Source organism: Dermacentor andersoni, unplaced genomic scaffold, assembly GCF_023375885.2.
Source record: "Dermacentor andersoni unplaced genomic scaffold, qqDerAnde1_hic_scaffold ctg00000039.1, whole genome shotgun sequence".
Lineage (NCBI taxonomy): Eukaryota > Metazoa > Arthropoda > Arachnida > Ixodida > Ixodidae > Dermacentor > Dermacentor andersoni.
The window spans coordinates 31,593,185-31,616,164 of NW_027314752.1; the positions used below are offsets into that span (position 1 = coordinate 31,593,185).

Sequence of the window (22,980 nt, forward strand, 5' to 3'; positions counted from 1 at the left end):
CATCGCTCACTAAGTTGGTTATTTGTGTCCTCAGCGTTTTTCGCTTTATCGAAATCACTTCTCTGTTCATTTTGAATGACTGAGGAAACTGCTGATCGCTTACAGATTCTAGCGGCGAGTCGTCATCTGAGTCTTGGTCGCCCTCTGTGTCCATTCCGCTCCTTGCTCTCTGTGTCCCGCCTCGCTGCTGCTGGTTCGCCTTCAAGACTCCTCTTCGTTCTTCTTCTGTGGCCAGTCCGTCGTTCTTTTATTCCGTGACCAGTCGGAAGGGGAGTAGCCGCAACCCTGGTCACGGCACTATGTCGCAGAAACGAGACGAGACAGCTGCGTTCCATGCGAACGAAATCGATTCTTCTTCTTCTTTTTTGCTTTTCTTTAGCGCGCGTGCCTCAGGAGCCAGCCGTCTTCTTTCTCTTCTTGTCCGCTCCCATGAGTTTCAACAGCCGCCATGCTGCTGTACGGAAGGCTCGAGCCGTTCTTCTTTCTCTTCTTGTCCGCTCCCATGAGTTTAAACAGCCGCCATGCTGCTGTATGGAAGGCTTGAGCGGTTCGAGGGAGATGGGTCCGCCTCGCCAATTTACGAGGAACAAGTCCACGTGTTCTTCCGGGCAAATGACACACCCGAGGCCAAACACTGGCACATTTTCCTGGCCAGCTGCGGGACCCGCGTCTTCAGTCTCCTGCTCGACCTTCTCAAGCCAGCAACGCCGCATGTTAAGACGCTGAGCCAGCTGCTCGCCATACTGCGCTCGCATTTCAAGCCAGCACCGTCTACACTAATGGAGCATTTCCGCTTCAACAACTGGAGCCGCCGGGAAGAGAGACCATAGGGAAGTTCGTTGCTTCGCTACGAGGGTTAGTGAGTGCCTGCGCTTTCGGGGACCAGCTTGACTCTCTGCTCCGGGACCCTTTCGTCTGCGGCCTCAAGAACCCCGCCATGCACACGCGACTCCTGGAGATTCCCGACACCTCGCTGGACGACGCCGTGGAGGCAGCGTTGGCAATGGAAGCTGCCGCCAAGGACGCCAGCGATGTTGCCCGTGCGTCCGGCTGACCGTCGGTGAAAGCGGCGGTCAACAAGTTGGCGACAAAGGGCAGTACCAGCGGTCGCTGTGGTGGTGTTCACTCCCCCTCAAAGTGCCAGTTCTCTCAAGCACAATGCTTCACGTGAGGGAAAACTGGGCCCCTGGCACGGGTTGCCGAAGGGGACGGCGACCTACAGACAGCAGCAGCAGCTTGGTACCACACAAGCCCAGGTACCACACAAGCCCGCGACCAGGGTAGCAGTCGCAAGGGTTCGCGGCGGGAGCGTGCGGCAGAAGGTTCCAGTTCTTCCGAGGCCTGGCTCCACGTCGTGGCCGAGCACCCGCCAATTTTCGACATGTGGCACATAGGCCTTGTTCCGTCCTCCGTGTCGCCGTACACGCTGACCGTTGAAATCTGCGGGCCCCCCATTTCCATGGAGCTGTACACAGGGGCCAGCGTGTCGGTCATGGCCGCGAAACTGTTCAAGCGTACCTTCCCCAGCGTGTCCGTGGAGGCTTCGGGCGTGTACTGCGCAGCTACTCTGGACAGCTCTCCCAGGTCCAGGGTCAGGCACAGGTAAGCGTTCGCTGGCGACAGGGAGGCAACCCTTCCCTTCTACTTAACCAAGGAGTCGTCACCGACGCTACCTGGCCGAAACTGCATTCATGCAATGGGCGTGTGTCTGCCTGAGAACCAGGAAGCCAGCTTGCATGCGGTGGAAGAGGTCCCTAGCTTCCTGACCAAGTTCAAGTCCCTGTTCCAGCCAGGGGTGTGCACATTTGCTGGCACGACTGCTGGCATCTATGTACCTGAGGGAGCCCGCCACATTTTTCTCCAGCCTCGCCCACTGCCGTTCGACCTGAAGGACGGGGTTACCCAGGAGCTGCAACGGTTACAGCGAGATGGCATCCTGGTGCCCGTCAAGACGTCTGAATTGGCCGCTGCCATTCTAGCAGTTCTCAAGAGAGACGGCAGTGTAAGGATCTGCGTTCATTTCAAGGTTACCATCAACCCTGTCGCTACCGTCGAGAAGTACCCGCTGCCTCGGAGAGATCTCTGGTCAGCGTTGTCCGGTGGACCGAAGTTTACTAAGCTCGACTTCAGAAATGCTATCCAGCAGCTGGTGTTCCAGGATACCTCCCGGAAGTTTGTCACAACGTCGGCAATATTGCGGGTCTTCCAGTACACGCGCTTACCACTTCTCGTGGCCTGACCCCAGCCACATTTCTGAGGGAGATGGACAACCTCTTCAGGGGCATGAGGCACGTGACGACGTACTTGGATGACATCCTGTTTACTGGAAGCGATGACGGGGACCACCTGCAAAACCTGCGCAGCGTCCAGCACAACTGCAGGACGCCGGTCTGAAGCTCAACCTGGAAAAGTGCATTTTCCTGGCCCCTAGTGTTCAGTACATGCGACATGCCATTTCCCAGACGGGCCCAGCCCCGGCTCCCCGCAATGTTGAGGCTGTGCTCCAGGCACCTATGCTACTGAACAAGAAGGAGCTTCAGAGCTACTTCGGCCTCAACTTCTACAGGAGTTTCCTGCCGGACCTGTCGAAGCATCTACAGCTGCTCCATCTTCTGCTTCGAGATGGTCAGCAATAGGTCTGGAAGAAGGAGCAGGACCGGGCCTTCCTGTGCAGCAAGGAGCTAATCACCAAGGCTCCAGTGCTGGTACACTTCGATCCTGCCAAGCCTGTCTTCTTGGCCCTAGATGCGTCGCCGTACGGCCTGGGAGCCGTCCTGGCGCACTGGAACAAGGATGGCCAGAAACGCCCTGTCTTGTTTGCTTCTCGTCTGCATCATGCTGCAGAGATACGCTGCAGCCAGCTGGACAGGGAAGGCCTGCCCCCATGTTCGGTGTCGAACGCTTCCACCTGTATCGCCAGAAATTCGAGGCGGTCACGGATCACAAACCACTGTTGGGGCCGCTGGGGCCTGACAAGGCCGTTCCCGTGCAGGCATCACCTCGAGTGGTACGCTGGGCTTAGCAGAACTTGTTGTTGGGGGTGTTTACACAGCGTGTTTACAGGAGGTATTCAGAGACCTGGATTGGGAAGAAATGGGGATAAAAGTTAATGGAGAATACCTCAGTAACTTGCGATATTGCCTTGCTTAGTAACTCAGGGGACCAATTGAAATGCATGCTCACTGACCTGGAGAGGCAAAGCAGAAGAGTGGGTCTAAAATTAATCTCCAGAAAACTAAAGTAATGTTTAGCAGTATCGGAAGAGAACCGCAATTTACAATAGGCAACGAGGCACTGGAAGTGGTAAGGGAATACATCTACTTAGGGCAGGTAGTGACTGTGGATCCGGATCATGAGACGGAAATAATCAGAAGAATAAGAATGGGCTGGGGTGCGTTTGGCAGGCATGCTGAGATCATGAACAGCAGGTTGCAATTATCCCTCAAGAGAAAAGTGTATAATAGCTGTGTCTTACGAGTACTCACCTACGGGGCAGAAACCTGGAGGCTTACGAAAAGGGTTCTACTCAAATTGAGGACAGCGCAACGAGCTATGGAAAGAAGAATGGTAGGTGTAACGTTAAGGGATAAGAAAAGAGCAGATTGGGTGAGGGAACAAACGCGAGTTAACATCTTAGTTGAAATCAAGAAAAAGAAATGGGCATGGGCAGGACATGTAATGAGGAGGGAAGATAACCGATGGTCATTAAGGGTTACGGACTGGATTCCAAGGGAAGGGAAGCGTAGCAGGGGGCGGCAGAAAGTTAGGTGGGCGGATGAGATTAGGAAGTTTGCAGGGACGGGATGGCCACAATTAGCACATGACCGGGGTTGTTGGAGAAAAATGGGAGAGCCCTTTGCCCTGCAGTGGGCATAACCAGGCGGCTGCTGATGATGATGGTTGTTGGGCGAGTTGGTACATATTAGCGAACATTGTTTAACGGCGCTAACAAACGCTGGGCATTGAGGCTTGCACTTTACAGTTACCAGCTGGTCTACCATACGGCAAAGGACTTAGGACCTGCTGATGCCCTTAGGCGCCTGCCCCTGCCAGAGGTGCTTGATGCTGTTACGGATCCTGCTGAAGTGTTCATGCTGGAGCACGCGTATCCGCAGGTGTTCTCCATATCTGCGGTATCGCAAGCTACCAGCCCGGACCCAGTCCTGTCTCAGGTGGTCAAGGTGGTGTCCCGTGGAGAGGAATTGGTTCAGCAGGCCTATAGCCACCAGACCGCTTAGCTGAGCTTGCAGCAGGGCTGCCTACTGTCGGGTTCCAGGGTGGTAATCCCACAGTCTCCGGTCCAGGGTCCTGCAGTTGCTGCATGCCGGTCACCCAGGCGTGGAGAAGACCAAAATGGTGGCCCCGTCCCATGTTTGGTGGCCTGGCTTGGACCAGGACATCGCTCAAGTGGTTCAGAGCTGCCAAATCTGCCAAGAGCATCAGAGGGCCTCACGTCATGTGGAAATCAGCCCCTGGCTTTTTCCAGAGAGATTCTGGTCCCGCCTACATTCTTCAAGGGCCATTACTTCTTAGTGGTGGTGGATGCCTTTTCGAGGTGGGTGGAGGTGCTACCTTCACCACTCCATTAGCAGGCGCGACCATTGCAGCGCTACGACAGGTCTTCGCCGCCAAGGATTGCCTGACATCATCGTGTCCACAATGGTCCTGCCTTCGCCAGCACAGAGTACCTGGCCTGGCTGACGAAGAACGGCATCCGCTGGATGATGGTTCCGCCGTACGACCCTGCTTCAAATTGTACAGCCGAGCGGGTGGTGCAAACCATCAAAGACAAGCTCAAGAAGAGGCAGACTGGGGATTTGCGGATGCAGATTGCCCGAATACTGTTTCAGTAGCGGACCACGCCCCACAATGTCCCTGGCCTGTGAGCTCCTGCCAGTCCGGATGGCCAAGACACCCTTGGACCTCTTGCATCCGGACCTCCGATCCGCAGTGCTCCTGAAGCAACTGGAGCAGAAGCTGGCTGCTGACCGAGTTGCCGGAGTTGGGAGCGCCAGTTCTTAACAGGAAATTTCGTCCTGGCCCACCCTGTCCACCAAACAGGTGGTGTCTCCTGCCAGGGCCTCATTGCCGCACGTCCGCATGCCAGACGGGGCCACGTGGCACAAACACGACGACCATGTCAGGCCTCGACTCGGGACCTGGCCAGCATCATCGGCTGCCACTTCAGAGTTCCAGTCCGCAGGAGGACTGGCGGCAACACCAGTCGCTTCCAGCGGAGCACCGCCCACTTCGGAGGCGGCAAGCGTTGCCAGTGGTGCGGCGCCCGTGGAGCCGGTGTCGAGCCTGTCACCGCTCACAACGCCGACTACTTTGGACCCTCCGGATGGAACGAGGCTGGCCAAGGCAGTATCTGGCGTTGCCACACCCGGCCCGTCAACATTGGTGCCCAGGCGGAGTACTCTACGGCGAAGGCCGCCGGACCGTTACTCGCCTGGGTAGCAAGCACTGTCGACCCGGATAGGACGGAGACAGAGCCTTGTACTTTGAACTTGGGCATTTTCTTGTTGTCGAGAAACAAACTGGGAGTAACGGGGAACGAAGGAAGGAAATCAACTTTATTCAGGTCCTGCAGGCCACGAGAGTATTAGGCTCTCATGGAGTGGGCGTCGTCCACGACGGAACTGGGAGGTTGAGTTTCCTGGCGGTGTCGAAGACCTACTGGACGGCCCAGAGTTGGGGAGCGAGTTCTTCGCTGCGGATTGCTTTTTCAAACTTGTGCTTACCGGTTCGGAGTTTGTGTGAGCTTGCGAGCACGGCCAGAGTAAATGATATACGTTAAGGCATGTATTGCAATCGGTGCAATGAGACTTGTCGTAGAGCTCAGGCATGTAATGGTGTAGTCGGTTTTGCGTGGGGTATGTGTCTGTTTGTAGCATTCTGAGTGTAACCGCTTGAGCTCGAGTGAGCGTGCGGTGTGGCGTGCTATACTGTCTACCTTGTAGGTATTAATTTTTAGTGTGTGTAACAAGCATGTGACGCCCCCTCGGGCATACACTTCGTTGGCCCGCCAGGCTCGGTGGCATGCAGGCTGGGTAAGCAACATTGGTCACCGCACCCAATAAACACCGACGAGCACAGCTGCCGGGCGGTGAGTCATCGTTCGTCACCACCACACTGCGGAGCGTCTGTCTAACGGAGGGTGCCTCGCCCTCCGTCGTTCACGAACCCGGGTGGATCGTGAGAACCATAAAGTAACGAAGAGGCGCAATTTTTGTTGTTCACAACCGCATGAAGTCCACGCAAGTTGATGCGTTATGTTTGTTTAACATTTTTAATGCTTTTGGCGCGAACACTGCCTATTAGTTTATGTATTTCCTGTTGCAGTTTTCTTTTACTTTTTACTGCCTGGGCTTGGTATGTAAGTCCGCATTCTACATTAAGAACCATGCAGTGAAACTCTGCTGTGTCCTTGTTGTATTGTAAATAAATCATTCGACTCACAAGTCCAGCTTCGGGCTGTCCAAAGGGCCTGCGACAGGGCTGAATTATTAGTTATGCAAGCGTGCAGTCCATCTCACCTGCTTGCAACGACTGCCAGGCACACCGTACTTTGCATAACACACTGCACAACAGCGTCGTGCCTTCTTAATACAGCTCGTCCATTTCAAACAGTCGGCACGTTTTTTTGTGTTTTATATTGGCATAAGTAAAAGTAGTTTGCGCATCAATTGAGCTTCCCTATTGAAAAAATATGTATGAGAATTTCACGAGAACTTCTGTACGCTATAATTGCTCCGTAGACTCAACGACGTCGTACGTCACATGTGTACGAGTGGACATCGTCACTGAACGCGATCGTTCTCGTGTGGATATATTAAACGAGATTCTCGCATAGCTATGCTTGACGAGATAGTTCTCGCACGGTGATGCTCAACGATATTGTTCTCGTTTGTGTAAGCTACATGAAAATGTTCTAATTCAGCTATGCAAAATGACACCATTCTTGTTTAGCTGCATTCTACAAGTGTTCGAATTTATGTTGAATGAGTTCTCTTGTTCATGCAATATTTTTGGTGAAGTAACACCTTCTGCCAACATTGCAGCGATTAATTTCAATCACGTGAGTCGGCCGATATGCCAGCTCGGAGACAAAGAGGACACTTTTTAGGGCCCACAATTAACACAAACCATCTTTATTCTGCATCCCGAAGCATGGTGGCCAGGTGCTTGTTCAGGTCCTTCAGCCTCCTTGCCTCCGTATCCACAGTGCTCGGCGTTTTTGAAACAGTGCTCGTATGCATCTGCACAAAAATGTAAACAAAGCAGCCGGCCCTGTTAGATTACAACAAGCCATTGGAACTGACATGCACAACAGGTAGCTCCACGGCATAACTGATTGGGCTGGTTCTTGCATGATATTGTGTGCAAAGCGTGAACATCTCACAGAGAAACAGGAAAAAGAGAACACGGAGGCTTATGAGTTTTCTACCTACGTAAATTGATATTTCAAGATTAACCACAGCAGTTGAAAGCAAGTGCTCGTCCTCGCATTGCCTTGTTCTCGTCTCTGTTAAATGTTCGTGTTTCACAAACAATAGAAATGGCTGCAGAATTGCAAAACAAGACCACAAAAATAGTCTAATACTTTTCCACAAGTATTTTACATTAAATGAACAAGTATAACCAGCACAATGCGTTGGCGGGCTAGTTGGTGCGAATCCATGAATACTTTGTTTAGCGCAAAACGACACACACAAGAAAGACGACAGGACAAGGCGCTACTCTCAACTGACATCATTTTATTGCGTCACTCCTTTATAGACCGCTCAAACCAGATGAACATGCGCAGTGAGCACCATGCACTGGAGCCACCAACAACATCCGATCCAAAGAGCGCACTCATGCGACAGAATCCAAAAAACCAAATTCAGCGCTGTACAAGGTTAAGGAAGGCACACTAATGCACTGCGACTCCAATGACTTAATGAAAAATGCTTCCGATGACTCTCGGGCGGTGCTGTCACGGCTCTTTTTCAAAATCGTGGTATCACAAAACATGGGTTTGCATTTGCATGTTTTACAATGCTGAGCCAAATTGGAACCTGTGCCTGTTGGTATGGATTGATCATGTTCTCCAAAGCGCTCGTTAACACAGCGGTCTGACTGCCCTACATACACTTTGCCACATGACAGGGGAATCTTATAAACGACACTGACGCTGCATTCTACAAACTTCACGTGGTTCTTTTCACAATCAGGTTTTTTACTTGTTTTAGAAATACGGCTGCACAACATTGACAATTTCTGAGGAGCGGAAAACGCTACCGGAATTTGGTATTTAGTTGCGACATTCTTTAGATTGTGAGCCACTCTGTGGCAAACGGCACAACTTCAGGCCTCCTCTTTTGTGTGGTGCAGTTACTTTTGTGCCGCTTCCCTTTCAGTTTCTGAAGCAATACCTCCGAGACTGACGTCACCACCACACTTGGGTAACCAGCAGCCTGCAGCCTATTTAACTGTGCAATGAAACTCATGTTCACAGAGTGATGACAAGATTTCATTAAGGAAGATTCTAAACACATCAAAGTAATGGCACGTTTCACAGTCTTTGAGTGCGCAGACGCGTAAGGTAAACGTTCCTTACGTGCACGTGGCGAGTGCATCCAACAGGCGTGGCCCGTTTGTAAGGATAGCTGCAAATCTAAAAACTGGAGTTTACCGTCCCTAGATAGCTCATGTGTGAAAGTTAAACATTTGCCATTGTCATTGAACAGTGTTAAAATATCAGCTGCCGTCACGGAGCATTTGTTGTTAGTCTGTTTTATCACAACCAGAAAATCGTCAACATATCTGAAAATTTGAACCGAGTCATTGTTTAAGGCATTCTTAAGAGCGCGGTCGACAAAAGATTAAAAAATATTACAAAGAGCAGGCGCCACACCTGAACCAATACACACACCATTTTTCTGAATAAAAAGGGTATTTTCGAACAGGATAAAAGTTGCACTTAAATAAAATTCAAGAAGGGACATGAAACTTTCCGAAGATAACCCGGTGGCATTGCGAAAATCTACCTCGCCACTTTCTTCGATGCACGTCATCACACTGCGAAATAGCTCATCATGCGGTATAGAATAGTAAAGATCTTCGACGTCAACAGAAAAAATGTCGGCTACTGAATGGTTGTCTTCCGGAAAGGAAACAACATCGAAAGAATCCTTTATGCCATAAGGATCGTCAATAATTAAATGCTTCAACTGTTTTTGCAAAAAGCGGCTAACCAAAACCTGCCAACACTTGTTTTCACTGACTATTGTACGGAAAGGCGCATCCGGTTTGTGCATTTTTGCAGTGAAAAAAACCTCTAAAGCAAGTACCTTACATTGTATTACATCTTTCACAATCTTGGTGAGGCCTATGACAGACACACAAATATCAGGGCCCACTGATATTTGTCTCCTGATCCTGCTGTTCTGGTCAGTCACATAGCTTTTGCTGTCTGCCGTGCAAGGATGCTTACGTTCTGCATGAAGAATGGACATGTTCCTCTAGACGTGGCGAGTCTCTTCGGGAACGTCAGGCCTTCCGTCGGTCACGTGCGGCGAATGTGTCGGATTCTTCGTTCTGAAATTTGGCGGCAGGTACGCCTTCTGTATGACTGGTTGAAGCTGTATGCTACTCGCGCGATGCACCTATTGTGGCCGAGAAGAAGTTGCGTTTCTACAGACATCTATCAACTCAAACTACAGAGTTCTGGTGGACACAGCTGCTGCTACTCTTCCGGTCCAGACTACCGTGCAAAAAGGAAAAAACACAACTGGTCACCGCTGGTTTCAGGTACTCGGTGACGTCAGGCTTCCTGACGAAGTTGCTGCATTGCTAAAGAATGGGCCGAAGTACAGCACGGAACCAAGAATTCCTGCAGATGAGCTACTGGCTTTGAACAGGCGCATCGCAAGGAAAGCAGAACTAGAGGACCAGGAGCGGTGCCTCCTCAATGGGGTGGACTGCCTTCGTAGGACTGCCACCGGGAGCGCGCCACCTTCGACAGCTGTGATCAAAAGGACAGTATCTTTCTGTAACAGCCGCAGTTCATTGTCTCTACTGAGTGACAAAGAGGGCGGGTTTGTGTGGTCTGCTGTCTTCAACAAAAAAGCCATTGAGGCTGTCAACAAGAACTTTATTCTGGCAAATGAGAAAGCTCAGAAGGTAAAACGCAAAGCCATGTCTTTGTTGGAAAATATAGGCCTCACCAAGATTGTGAAAGATGTAAAACGACGTAAGGTACTTGCTTTAGAGGTTTTTTTCACTGCAAAAACGCACAAACCGGATGTGCCTTTCCGTACAATAGTCAGTGAAAACAACTGTTGGCAGGTTTCGGTTAGCCGCTTTTTGCAAAAAACAGTTGAAGCATTTACCGTATTTATTCGCGTATAACCCGCACCAAAATGTGAAAAAACGTGGTTAGAAAGTGGGGGTGCGGGTTATCTGCGAATTTTTTCCTTGGGAGGGGGGGGGGGGGTCGGCTTCACCGCAATGTGCGGCGGCCTCCCCGTGTAGTCCGCCTTCCCGTCGTCATCGACGCTTGTCAAGCCGATGAAGGGCCAACGAAAGGCCAGCATTGTTGAGCCTCGCGTTAGGCGCTGTTTAGTGTACTTACCCCAGTTTGCACTGTTTGCCTGCTTTGTTTTGGCATCATGAGTGCGACTCGACGGCAGCGTTTCACAGCGAAAGAGAAGCTAAAGATTATAGCCGCTGCCGAAGAAATCGGCAACAGAGCTGCTGCAAGACAGCATGACGTCGACGAGTCGTGCATTCGCGACTGGAGGAAGAAAAAAGAGAGTCTCGAAGCAACGAACCGGGACAGGCGAGCGTTTCGGGGTCCGAAGACTGGCGCGTACCCCCAGCTCGAGACGCAGCTTGCGAAGTTCATTGAGGAGCAGAGAAGTCGTGGCCACGCTGTTTCGACTGAGATGGCGCAAATGGAAGCCCTGAAGTTGGCCCGGGAATTGAACATTCCACGTGAGTTTCGTGCAAGCCGTGGATGGCTTCAGCGCTTCATGCGAAGACATGGATTTTCTATGCGGCGGCGAACAACCATGTGCCAGCGGCTTCCTGAAGCCTACGAGGAAAAGTTGTTGAACTTTCAACGATATGTGATCGCACTTCGCAAGACGCTACCTAGCATTCCACTGCCCCCAGGAATCGTTGTGCGTGCGGAAGAAAATTCGTGGATGAACAGTGGCCTAGTCGGTGACTGGCTTCGAGTAATCTGGGAGCGAAGACCAGTTGCCTTGCTGGCACGCCGGTCGATGCTCGTACTAGATTCCTTCAGAGGCCACTGCACTGATGCGGTGAAGGCTCGCCTTGCCGAGACCAGCACCGACCTCGTCATAATACCTGGCGGCATGACGTCCATGCTACAGCCACTCGACGTGTGCCTGAACAAGCCGTTCAAGGCACACGTGAAGCGGCTGTATGCCCAGTGGATGGCGCCCTCACACCGACGGGACGCGTGCGAAGGCCTGATATTCCATTGCTGTGCCAGTGGATCGTGGATGCGTGGAAAGCGATACCGGCCGATTTGGTGCGCAAAAGCTTTAAAAAATGTGCGATCAGTAATAGTTTGGATGGTGCCGAGGACGACTACGTCTTTGAGAGTGGCGATGAAGCCTCGGATGGCAGTAGTGAGAGCGGCGACGATTAAGAATCGGATAACCAGTGACGTGGTGGCGGTCGTTTGAATAAATGTTCTGAAAACGAAATGATCACTGAGTGTGAGTTGCATCTTTCAGTTGCATCTTTCTAGCGCTCATTTTTTTTTTCAGGTAAACGTGCGGGTTATACGCGAGTTTTTTTTTTTTTTTTCCGCCGAGTTCAAAGTTAGGGGTGCGGGTTATACGCAGGGGCGGGTTATACGCGGGTAAATACGGTAACTATTGACGATCCTTACGGCATAAAGGATTCTTTCGATGTTTCCTTTCCGGAAGACAACCATTCAGTAGCCGACATTTTTTCTGTTGACGTCGAAGATCTTTACTATTCAATACCGCATGATGAGCTATTTCGCAGTGTGATGACATGCATCGAAGAAAGTGGCGAGGTAGATTTTCGCAATGCCACCGGGTTATCTTCGGAAAGTTTCATGTCCCTTCTTGAATTTTATTTAAGTGCAACTTCTATCCTTTTCGAAAATAACCTTTTTATCCAGAAAAATGGTGTGTATTGGTTCATGTGTGGCGCCTGCTTTTTGTAATATGTTTTTTTTATCTTTTGTCGACCGCGCTCTTAAAAATGCCTTTAACAATGACTCGGTTCAAATTTTTAGATATGTTGACGATTTTCTTGTTGTGATAAAACAGACTAAAAACAAATCCTCCGTGACGGTAGCTGAAATTTTAACACTGTTCAATGACAATGGCAAAGGTTTAACTTTCACACATGAGCTATCTAGGGACGGTAAACTCCAGTTTTTAGATTTGCAGCTATCCTTACAAACAGGCCCCGCCTGTTGGATGCACTCGCGACGTGCACGTAAGGAACGTTTACCTTACGCGTCTGCGCACTCAAAGATTGTGAAACGTGCCATTACTTTGATGTGTTTAGAATCTTCCTTAATGAAATCTTGTCATCACTCTGTGAACATGAGTTTCATTGCACAGTTAAATAGGCTGCAGGCTGCTGGTTACCCAAGTGTGGTGGTGACGTCAGTCTCGGAGGTATTGCTTCCGAAACTGAAAGGGAAGCGGCACAAAAGTAACTGCATCACGCAAAAGAAGAGGCCTGAAGTTGTGCCGTATTGCCACAGAGTGGCTCACAATCTAAAGAATGTCGCAACTAAATACCAAATTCCGGTAGCGTTTTCCGCTCCTCAGAAATTGTCAATGTTGTGCAGTCGTATTTCTAAAACAAGTAAAAAACCTGATTGTGAAAAGAACCACGTGAAGTTTGTAGAATGCAGCGTCGGTGTGGTTTATAAGATTCCCCTGTCAGGTGGCAAAGTGTATGTAGGGCAGTCAGACCGCTGTGTTAACGAGCGCCTTAGAGAACATGAGCAATCCATGCCAAAAGGCGCAGGTTCCAATTTGGCTCTGCATTGTAAAACATGCAAATGCAAACCCATGTTTCGTGATACCACGATTTTGAAAAAGAGCCGTGACACCACCAAACGAGAGTTATCGGAAGCATTTTTCATTAAGTCATTGGAGTCACAGCGCATTAGTGTGCCTTCCTTAACCTTGTACAGCGCTGAATTTGGTTATTTGGATTCTGTCGCCTGAGCGCGCTCTTTGGATCGGATGTTGTTGGTGGCTCCACAGCATGGTGCTCACTGCGCATGTTCCTCTGGTTTGAGCGCTCTATAAAGGAGTGACGCAATAAAATGATGTCAGTTGAGAGTAGCGCCTTGTCCTGTCGTCTTTCTTGTGTGTGTCGTTTTGCGCTAAACAAAGTATTCATGAAGTATAACCAGCTCATGCAAGTGAATACACAGATTTCTCAGCTTTTTGCTACCGCACTGCAGAATATGCAAATGGAAAATACTGGATAGATGCCAGTGCAGAATTGTTTATAGGAAAGAATAATGCACCTTTAATAGCACTATAGAAACTAAATGACAGTTTTTGTTAGCATGTTAGAGCACTGAATATGAACAGCTTCTATTACATAACATTTCAGCTGCTGTCTGGCCCTGTCCTCGATACTGCACTGGTCAAACAAAGGTGCAACCACACTTTTCGTATTATTACGTCAGCTTTTTAAGGCTAATTTTAGCCCCCCCCCCCCCCCCCAGTTATCTGGGAGCCGTTGCATCACAGTGACGACAGCTCAGACAAGGATCTGTTTGTACGACAAGGTTAATCTTCCTCTTTCGCTTACTTAAACCTCCCCTCACTTTACTAATTATGTGGCACACCAACACAATTGTTATATGCCGCCTCTTTAAAAATGCCTAATTTATTGTACAGGCAGAAATAGCTTCGCTAACCGCAGCACTACTCAATTTTCATTAAAAATAATATGTTACTCCTGAAGTAGTGCAACAACTACAGCTACCAAACTGGTTTTTTGCTGGTGTAAAATATTAATTAGCTTACCGGCTAATGTAAAAACTACAATATTTTTATCGTCATATCACCATTCATAGTAGTCATGTCATGTGTCGCATTCGCAGTTGTGCTAGCAACATGCATTGCCAATTTATGTGATCTTGCCCTTTCGCTTCTCACTTGATATTGCTGGGCAAGCAGTCAAACTGGATAGTTAGACACTGGCTGTCACCTCCTTACCTTCCTTATGAATTGTGCGTTAAATGATGATTTTTTCTTGGTGAAAGAGTTCTATTTTGAGGCCTAAACAAGCTCCAAGGCAGTTTGCATTTAAGGAGTGTAAACATCCTCTGAAAACATGTACATGAGGAACACTGCAGGAAGAGCACTTTAAAAAAAGAACACGAGTGTATTTATCACCAAGGCTAACCCTTGTGTCTTCTTAAATATTTATCAAGTCAAACTCAAAACTGATACTGAGGTGCAAGGTGTCCACAACATATTGCCTTGTGAAAGCACAGTGGTGCCTGGATGTTGTGGGACCAGCTCGGACGTGGAGATCAGCACTGATCAGCAACACTGCAGTCTGCTTACAGCTTTTCTGCAGGCTCAGCCACACCTGCATTAAAACAAGTGAGCTTGGTGTCACAAGAGTACTGTATTTACTAGCATAATGATCGCACTTTCTTGTAAAAAAAATGGTCGCAAATTCAGGTGTGTGATCATTATGCCGATTAAATTTCCCGCAAAAAGAATTTTTTTCATCCCGCGTTTGCTGCGGGATGGCAACAGGTCAACAAATAGCTGGCTGCCACTGTATGTAGTGTGGGACACCGAAACAAAAGTGGCGGCCGGCGTAGCAAGCTGAACACACCAAATGCGCCAAACGCGATTTTTTTTTCTCTCGAGTACGTTACTTGCATTGAAAGTTTCTTCCATATCAGTAATGAATAATATCGTTAATATCGGTAAGTTTGTGGCAATAACGTCGCCATGTCCACTATGAGGGGGCAGAAACAGATGGGCACGCTTAGCTGCCAGTGACATAGAAAGACACGGCGGGCATGCTGCGGAAACTGCCGCATTTGTCTTCACTACTATCCTAATACAGCACGTTTCCGCTAACGGTGGGCAAATATCTTAGCTGTGTTACAAGTGTCGGCGTATGGATAGGGTACACTTCTAACGCATCAGTGTAAACGTGGCTGCTATCGTTGCCGCTCGTGATTTGTTGCGTGCCCACGAGTGCAGATGAGAAGAATCGAAAGGCACCTTTTTTGTTGTTGTTGGCCACTACCATTACAAAGCCTACACATAATAAAGGCAATTTTGGTTGTAGCTTTTTTGTCATGGAAGTGCGGAAAGTGATGAAAGGAATGAAAACGAGCACCTGCTTAAAGGTGTTTGGTGCGTGCAGACCGCTTGGTTTATCTTGAAGAGTTGTTCGCGTAGCATTCGACAGATGGTAAGCGCGATGATTAATAGCAAGATTTGGCACATGACATATCGCTGAAGCAAGTTAGAGGTGCAATCATTACACAGGAAATAAAAAAAACGAATTTGGACGCCAAAATTCAGGGCTGGGATCATTACGTGAGTGCGATCATTATGAGAGTAAATACGGTAAATATGGAAAGTGACACTGTGAACAAAGCAATACTTATTAGGTATGAAATGCTGATATTCACCCGTAGAAAGCTTTAAGTAACAAAGCCTCCAAGATAAGAAAAATGCAATGTATGGGCCATCTGTACAAGAACATTAATCAAAGGTCCCTTCATTTTTTAGTCCCTTCTCCTCCTCATGCATAGATGGCAGTCAGGTTACGTAAACTGGACCAGATTGCCACATAGTGTAAGCAAAGGTGGTCACTTTGTGGGCCAATTATGATACCATACCACGACATGCATCCCTACGGTTGCTTTAATGTGTTCCGTAATGCTAGCCATCTTGTAGGCCCTACAGTGTCAAAGCATCCATAACTCTAACAGCGTTACCCAGTAGGGATAACCAATAAGTGTCCACAGCAGCAGAACTCAGCATATCTATCAGGAGGCTTTCGTTACACTTTTACAATTCTCCTCTCATGGCTTCATCCCAATTTTTGTCACTACAAGCTTGAAGCCTCTGCACAATCTTAATGCACCAGGGCACTATAAAAAATACCACATCTTCCTACCCAATTCCATGTTTAATATAAGACTGAAAAGTTCACTATCATGTGAACAAACCAAATTGTTCTGCAATCAAGTAATCTTCCACTACCTGTGAAAAAAAGCATGCAAGAAAGACTACGTCGAGCACAGGGGTGTTGATGGATATTAAATACCACTGTCGTACAGTAGACACCACGTCGGCAAAACAGGCCAATGTATAAATGACTGGATCTGGAACCATGTTAACTGAATGCTCAGGTCATTTGGTGGTCACTTGGTAGTGCAAAGCTCACTTGCATTATTTTGTTTGAAAGCTATGCAACTGTGGCAATGTGTTAGGAGCATAGGTCTGGCAAGATTTGTGAGCCTTTCCTTATATGTGTGGCAGAGAATCTGCGAGTTGGCTCGCCCTCCAGTGGATTATCAGATAGCAAGACTGCTTATTTATCATTGTAAAACAAGTGTCATAGTAGCCATGCTCCTTTTCGCAGTTGTGTGAGCAACATACATTGTCGATTTATCTGTTCTTGCCCTTTCACCTCTCACTTTATATTGCTGTGCAAGCAGTAAAATTGGATGGCTGTTAGATTGTTATGTCCTGTCACCTCCTAACCTTTCTAATGAATTGTGCATTAAATAAGGCTTTTTTCTTGGTGAAAGAGTGCTACTTTAAGGCATAAACAAGTTCCATGGCAGTTTGCATTTAAGCATCCTCTGAAAACATGTACATGAGGAACACTGCAAGAAGAACGCTTAAAAAAAAGAACGCGAGTGTATTTATCACCAAGGCCAACCCTTGTGTCTTAGCATATTTCTCAAAACTGATACTGAGGTGCAAGGTGTCTATATCATATTACCTTGTCAATGAAGCAAATCACAGTAGTGCCTGGATGTTGTGGGACCAGCTCGGACGTGGAGATCAGCACTGGTCAGCAACACAATAGTCTGCTTACTCTTTCTGCAGGCCCAGCCACACTTGCATTAAAACAAGTGAGCTTAGTCTCACAAAAGTATAATATAAAAAGCGACACAGTGAACAAAGTAATTCTTATTAGGTATAAATAGGAATGAAATGCTGATATTCGCCCATAGAAAGCTTTGAGTAAACAAAGCCTGCGAGATAAGAAAAGTGAAATGTATGAGCCATCTGTGCAAAAACATAAATCGAAGGTCCCTTTTTTCGCTTCTCTCCTCCTCCTCGTGCATAGATGGCAGACAGGTTAAGTAAACTGGACCAGACTGCCACGTAGCGTAAGCAAAGGTGGTCACTTCTTCGGGGAGCAGCCTATAGGCTGCTTCTTGAAAGAGTATTAGAAAATGCTAATAATGCATATATGCATTATTCACAAGAGGCCTTGTTTGTCTCAGAATGCCACAGCCAATCACATATGCCAAATTGACCATCTTTAAATTTATGAAAAGTACAGCATAGCTTTGAGGGTACCTCAAACTACTGAAATTCACATCAGCCAAGTTCAGCAGACAACACCATAATCAAGCCTGCAGAAGTTGTGCATAGGTTGACAGAATAATGAGGAAGAGAAGGTGAGGGAGATGGTGCCCGTATAGCATAGTTCAAACTCTATCCCACATCATGTGCAGAAGGGCAAAGAATGCGCAGCTTTCAGTTATACTCTCACCTGTGACAACTGCACCAGCTTGACTGACATGCGTAACAAGCAGTTTGTGACACCACGTTATTGCATCCTGCAACTGATGTGACATCAGAGATCAGCTTCAAGCTTGACGCTAAGCTATACTAGGGACACATAATGAACTGGCTACATTAAAATCTAAAGCAAAAGTGTTGAACATTGTTTGCCAGCCTGTGCACTCTATATTTTACAAAAATTCTAGACAGAAATCCTGTGTTGGAAAGACAGCACGCACTTTCCTTAAGCTTTCTCTCAGCATCCACACTTTTCTATGCATACATTATTAGCCATTATTTACCTTGACACGCTGTACACAAGCAGCACACTTGGAAAAGCACAAACTAACATATTTTCAGATCAGTGAGCTTTTCTCAGTGCTTTTGTTGCTGCAAACGTAGCCTGCTTCTGGAATGTATCTTAATAACAGAATGTCTACCAAGTTGACGTTTCCAAATTCCCTGAGTTTTCCAGGTTTTCCCTGATTGGTTTTGCTAAATTCCCTGAGTGACAATGAACTTTTTTTGATGTCGAGACGGGCTGACACCACGTCGCCCGATGCAGTCACTCTCTAATAAGCATGTTAAAGAAAAGTTGCAGCTTCGCCCGAAAGGCGAAGCATCGATCGCGATAGCAAACTAGTGGACAGCTATACGAAGTAAGGCTAGTAGTTTTATTGGCCATAAATGTTTGTAACATTTACTTACTAACTAAATTAACAAGCATGGTGTCACGCATGCAGAAGCAACTGTGAGCACATGTCACTTGATGACCACGGAAAATCGCTGTCACAACGGTGGAGTGAGGAAGCGCGGCAGCAGCAATGAGCGAATTGACTTTCGTGCTGCCTCTCGCTTCAACGCGAACTAAGCGTGGTAAACAGCGCACGGCGGACCCTGTCCCCGTCGCAGATGGCTTTCAAGATACAGCGGCCCGGTCATGCGCGCACGGCCGCCCGAAGTAGAACGCCCCCTTCCCCTCACCGCCACCACCGTTACCCACGAGACTGAGGGATCGCCATCCGTTTGTGCGCAGGCGCGAGTAACAGCGGGCGTGAAAGAGAAGACAATCTGGGGGTTTTTGCTCCTTGAAATTACGACTCTGCCCAGGCACTACGGATGAGGTTTCTTAGCGCGTGTTGTATTCGTTTGTCCATAGACATGCCGGCTTTGCGGAGTGCGGAGTCCACGGGCTGCCCGCGCGGTGAAGCAGTGGGCACGGACGCCCCATACCAATGGTGATCGCTGTTTCTGAAGGGGCAAGGTTGTATAAGTCGCAGGTCGCTTTTTTCGTCGCGACGATAGATGGGATTTTTCGACAAGCACTTCTCCAGGAGCGCACATGTAACCGGCAAACGGAGGACTCAGGAGAGCTCCTTAGGTGATAATAAAGCAGACAGCGCAGGATCTCCAGGGCACCCAACGGGTAGATGGGGGATCCAAGCTGGAAGCAAGGCGCCCCGTGGGTTGGTGCCGCGGAGACCGAAGCGTACCAAGGGGTGTTCGCATAAAAAAGTGGCTGTCCGCGATAGCGGACATCTCATGTTATTCACCCCAGGTACGCGCAGGCCTCAGCGAGCCCCAACCCACGGACCAGTCCGGGTTCTAGCTTTGGTGTCCTGGAAGTGCCGCCAATAATGCGAAATAATGACACGCTGTTACAATTAGTAAAGCAGACGATTGAATAAACATAATTACGTCCAGCCGTCAACTTGTGACGCTAAGCCCGATAACACCCGCGCCCCACGTACGACTTTTGCAACACCAGTCAGAACTTTGCCTCTGAAGGTACATCGGACAGACATTCTCGCGCCTGCGGCGCTGGTGCTGAGTCAGTCATCGTCACCGGCGGCCTTTCGGCCACTTGCGCTCAACTGACTGAGCACGAGCGCCGCAGCCGCGAGACAGCATGTCCGAGACAGCGGTCGCCACATCGGGCGTCAGTGCCCGCTGCTACACCTATTTTACCGCGCCGGCAGCCAGCGTCCGTGCGTAAACAAACTCGACTCCACTCCGCAATGCCGGCACGCCTAGGGACAAACGCCTACACATATGCGCTAAGAAACCTCCTCCGTAGTGCCTAGGCAGAGTCATATATTCAAGAAGCAGAAGCACCCAGACCTTCTCTCTCGCGCCCGCTCTTACTGGCGCCTGAACACAAACGGAAGTCGATCCCTCAAATGAGCGTCTCGTCCGTTCCCCTGGTGCCTTGCCCGCGACAGTGCACTTCCTCGCCGCTTTCCTCCGTCGAGTGCGCGAGATTGAGCCGCTGTCGACGGCTCACCCGCGTAGGCTTTCACCCGCACCTACAGCATGCGGGGCACGCCGACGATTTTATCGCCCTTGGACTTTATACGGAGACTCACGGCGATGACGACGGTAAAAACGCACCTGGAGTGTCCATATAATTGCTACTGCAATTATAAAAACACTTAATCTAGTTTGAATAGTAAGGTGTAATGTTTACTTCATTCAATAAGAAAACAGAAGGGTTAGTAGAATGCACAGCAAGTAAAATATTCTCGATAAAAAAATGGTAAAGCCCTTTGCAAATTGAGTCGAATATTGTCGAATACGAATAAAAAGGAGGCGCACACAGAAGCAAATATTTTTCAAAGTGAGCTATTTTTATTAAGTGATAGCAACCATCTTGGTTGGAGGCGCGAACTTTATCACAAGTGATTCTCTCTCACCAGCTACAAAGTCAACGTCAACCGTCCTGATATACGCTCAGCTCGCGCACAACGCCCCAGTGTTGCGTTTCACTGTTTTAGAGAGTTTATTTCAGTTTGAATGAGGGACACCTGCATCTCGGCGTCAGCCAACACTTTGTTTTTTTAGCTCGAGCTGCTTCAAAGATGCGGCGACACGCTTCCTTTCTCGTTCGTTCTTGAGTGCGTCGGCCCTTTCTGTTTTCGTCCTTTCTAGCTCCTCCTTCCACCGTGTGTTCGCCCCACGGACCATTTGACGCATTCTCTTAGTCACTTCTACGCTGGCAACTCCTCCAGCCGATGACACGGAGTCAAAGACGATTCGTTCGATGACCAGAGATTGTTCCTTCTGATTTTCGACAAGACAGCCCTTGTTAACAGAAAATCTCCGCGCCACAGACGCATTTCCGTGCGAAAGAGATAGAATCATCTTGGCAAAAGTGAGAAGTTCCTTGTGTGAACCACAGATGCCTGCCCAAAGGGTATCCAGCCGATCCGTGCTCCTGTTAAAATTTTTCAACGCTGCTTGCGCCGAGGCTAAGGAGCACACATGCTTGTAGGACCGCATTGCCCAATCAGCTTCTGCTCCGGTCATTCATTGGTGTTCCGTCGCAACTTCGAGTGCATCAGTGAAACGCCTTTCCCCAAGCTCCGGAATCAGGGCGCACGCGGGTTTCAGAGGGGACGATCCCCTCGTCAGCTTAAATTTCAACGGCGACCTTTCCGCGATTTTTTTGGCGCAGTTCTTTATGAAAGCGGTGCAATCCCTTCTGAACTCAAAAATAGTACCATCTGAAAGTTTTGGGGCCTTTCGGAGCGCATTCTTCGTAGCAAAGCCAAGGTCGATCTTGGGCGTCGCAAGAACGTTCGCATGCTGGTCCATGTCAACCTTTATCAACTTCAACGGACTGTCCGCTGCCATCATCACTTCTTTCTTCACTATTCTACTCATTAGTGATCGCAGAAGATTTTCCAATGCTGTACCAAGAAATGGAAGCATAGGTGAATCCGTCTGGAACTGAGCCAGGAACGGCTGCAATTCTTCCGCGATACAAAGCATAAAAGTTAGCTTTGCAGACAACAGAGGATCTTGGATGGATGTTTCGACGACGCCGTAACTGGCGCTGGTCGGTCGCTTGTTCTCGTTTCGACACGACTCAACGTACACCTTTAGGTAAGGCAGGACCTCAAGAGCCCTCGAAAATACTCGAACATTTTCAAGCCATCGCACAGAGCAAAACTTCAAAGGGTAAATGTTGCTCCCGGTAATGCGTGCATATTCAGCACGTCGGGCAGGTAGGCATTTAAATAAATTGTACATAGCCCGGAAAAATTCCACAAGTTGCCTACCTGTTGCCGCGTGTCCGGTTTTGAACGCGCCGTTCACCACATGAAGGCCACAGCTTCCAACGTCGAGAATGTGGCGGCCGTCATTGGATTCACACAGTTCTTGCTTGATCTCACGGAGAAACTTCATGTTGACGTTTGGCCCGTCCATTGATATCTGAAGAATTTTCGAACGTGAGAGTCCATCAGTGGCACTTTTAAATGCGGACAAAAAATCTTGAGCTCGTGTGCGCCCAAGAAAGCATGACGTCAGGTAGCGTGTTTTCACGCTTCCCTCTGCATCCGACCAAAAGCGAACCAACACGTCCATTTGCTCCTTCTGTGCAACTTTGTTTAACGATTCGTCAAACGCTAAGACGAGGTAGGAGGCTTGGTTCAATTCCGACACGAGGCTCTCTCTAAAGAAAGGTGCGAGGCCATAGACAATAGTATATCCCACCATATCTTTGCCAAGCTGCACTTTCTTGGCAGTAGCTGATGATGGGAACATCAACGGGAACAGAGAAGCCGATGCCGCGGCAGTACGGAATGATGTGTGCGTCATGACAGCATTGAGACACCACATCACCTCAGCATTTATCACTTCTGTGTCACGTTGAAAAATATCCTTTGCCGCACACTCGGGTTGGATGTCCGTAGCTGTGGTTGAAGATGAAGGCGGCGCAGAACCTGACGCCACTGGCCCAGCTTTGGTCACAACAGCGCCCGACGGTTCACTTGCTGGCGGCGTAAGAAACGAAGCTACAGAAGGTGTCCTGGCTCCGTTTGCAGCAAGTCGGTGCTTCTTACTTACAGCGTGACTTGTCAGCGCTCTTCTTCCCATGTTGCTCAGCAAAAGCTGCTTTCTGCATAGCGTACAGTACGCCGCGTTCGCGTTATTTTCAACGGGCCTAACCCAGGTGGCAAACTCACAATGTTTCGGATTCATCCAGTCCTGGACGAAAGTACACTAGGACGCGCTCATACCTGACACCGAACAAAGCTTGCCTGCTGCACCACTTCTGTAAGTAAACCAAGTCGGGTCAGAACGGGGTCACTAAAACTTAAAAAATGCGACACGATTCCATACTTTGTATCTCTGCCAGCGTCGGCAGCTCGCGGCAGCG

The 22,980-nt window shown here is 48.8% G+C and overlaps 1 protein-coding gene across 1 annotated transcript; it reads right to left on the reverse strand.

Annotated features, from left to right (window-relative positions):
- Window positions 1-1,669: 1,669 nt before the first annotated feature.
- On the reverse strand, window positions 1,670-22,697 carry LOC126528276 (uncharacterized). The gene is made up of 3 exons (XM_055068678.1): window positions 21,878-22,697; window positions 4,264-4,427; window positions 1,670-1,885 (listed from the first exon to the last, which is right to left on the reverse strand). Exons 1-3 carry the CDS (start codon window positions 22,695-22,697, stop codon window positions 1,670-1,672), a joined length of 1,200 nt encoding a protein of 399 aa, XP_054924653.1.
- Window positions 22,698-22,980: the final 283 nt, after the last annotated feature.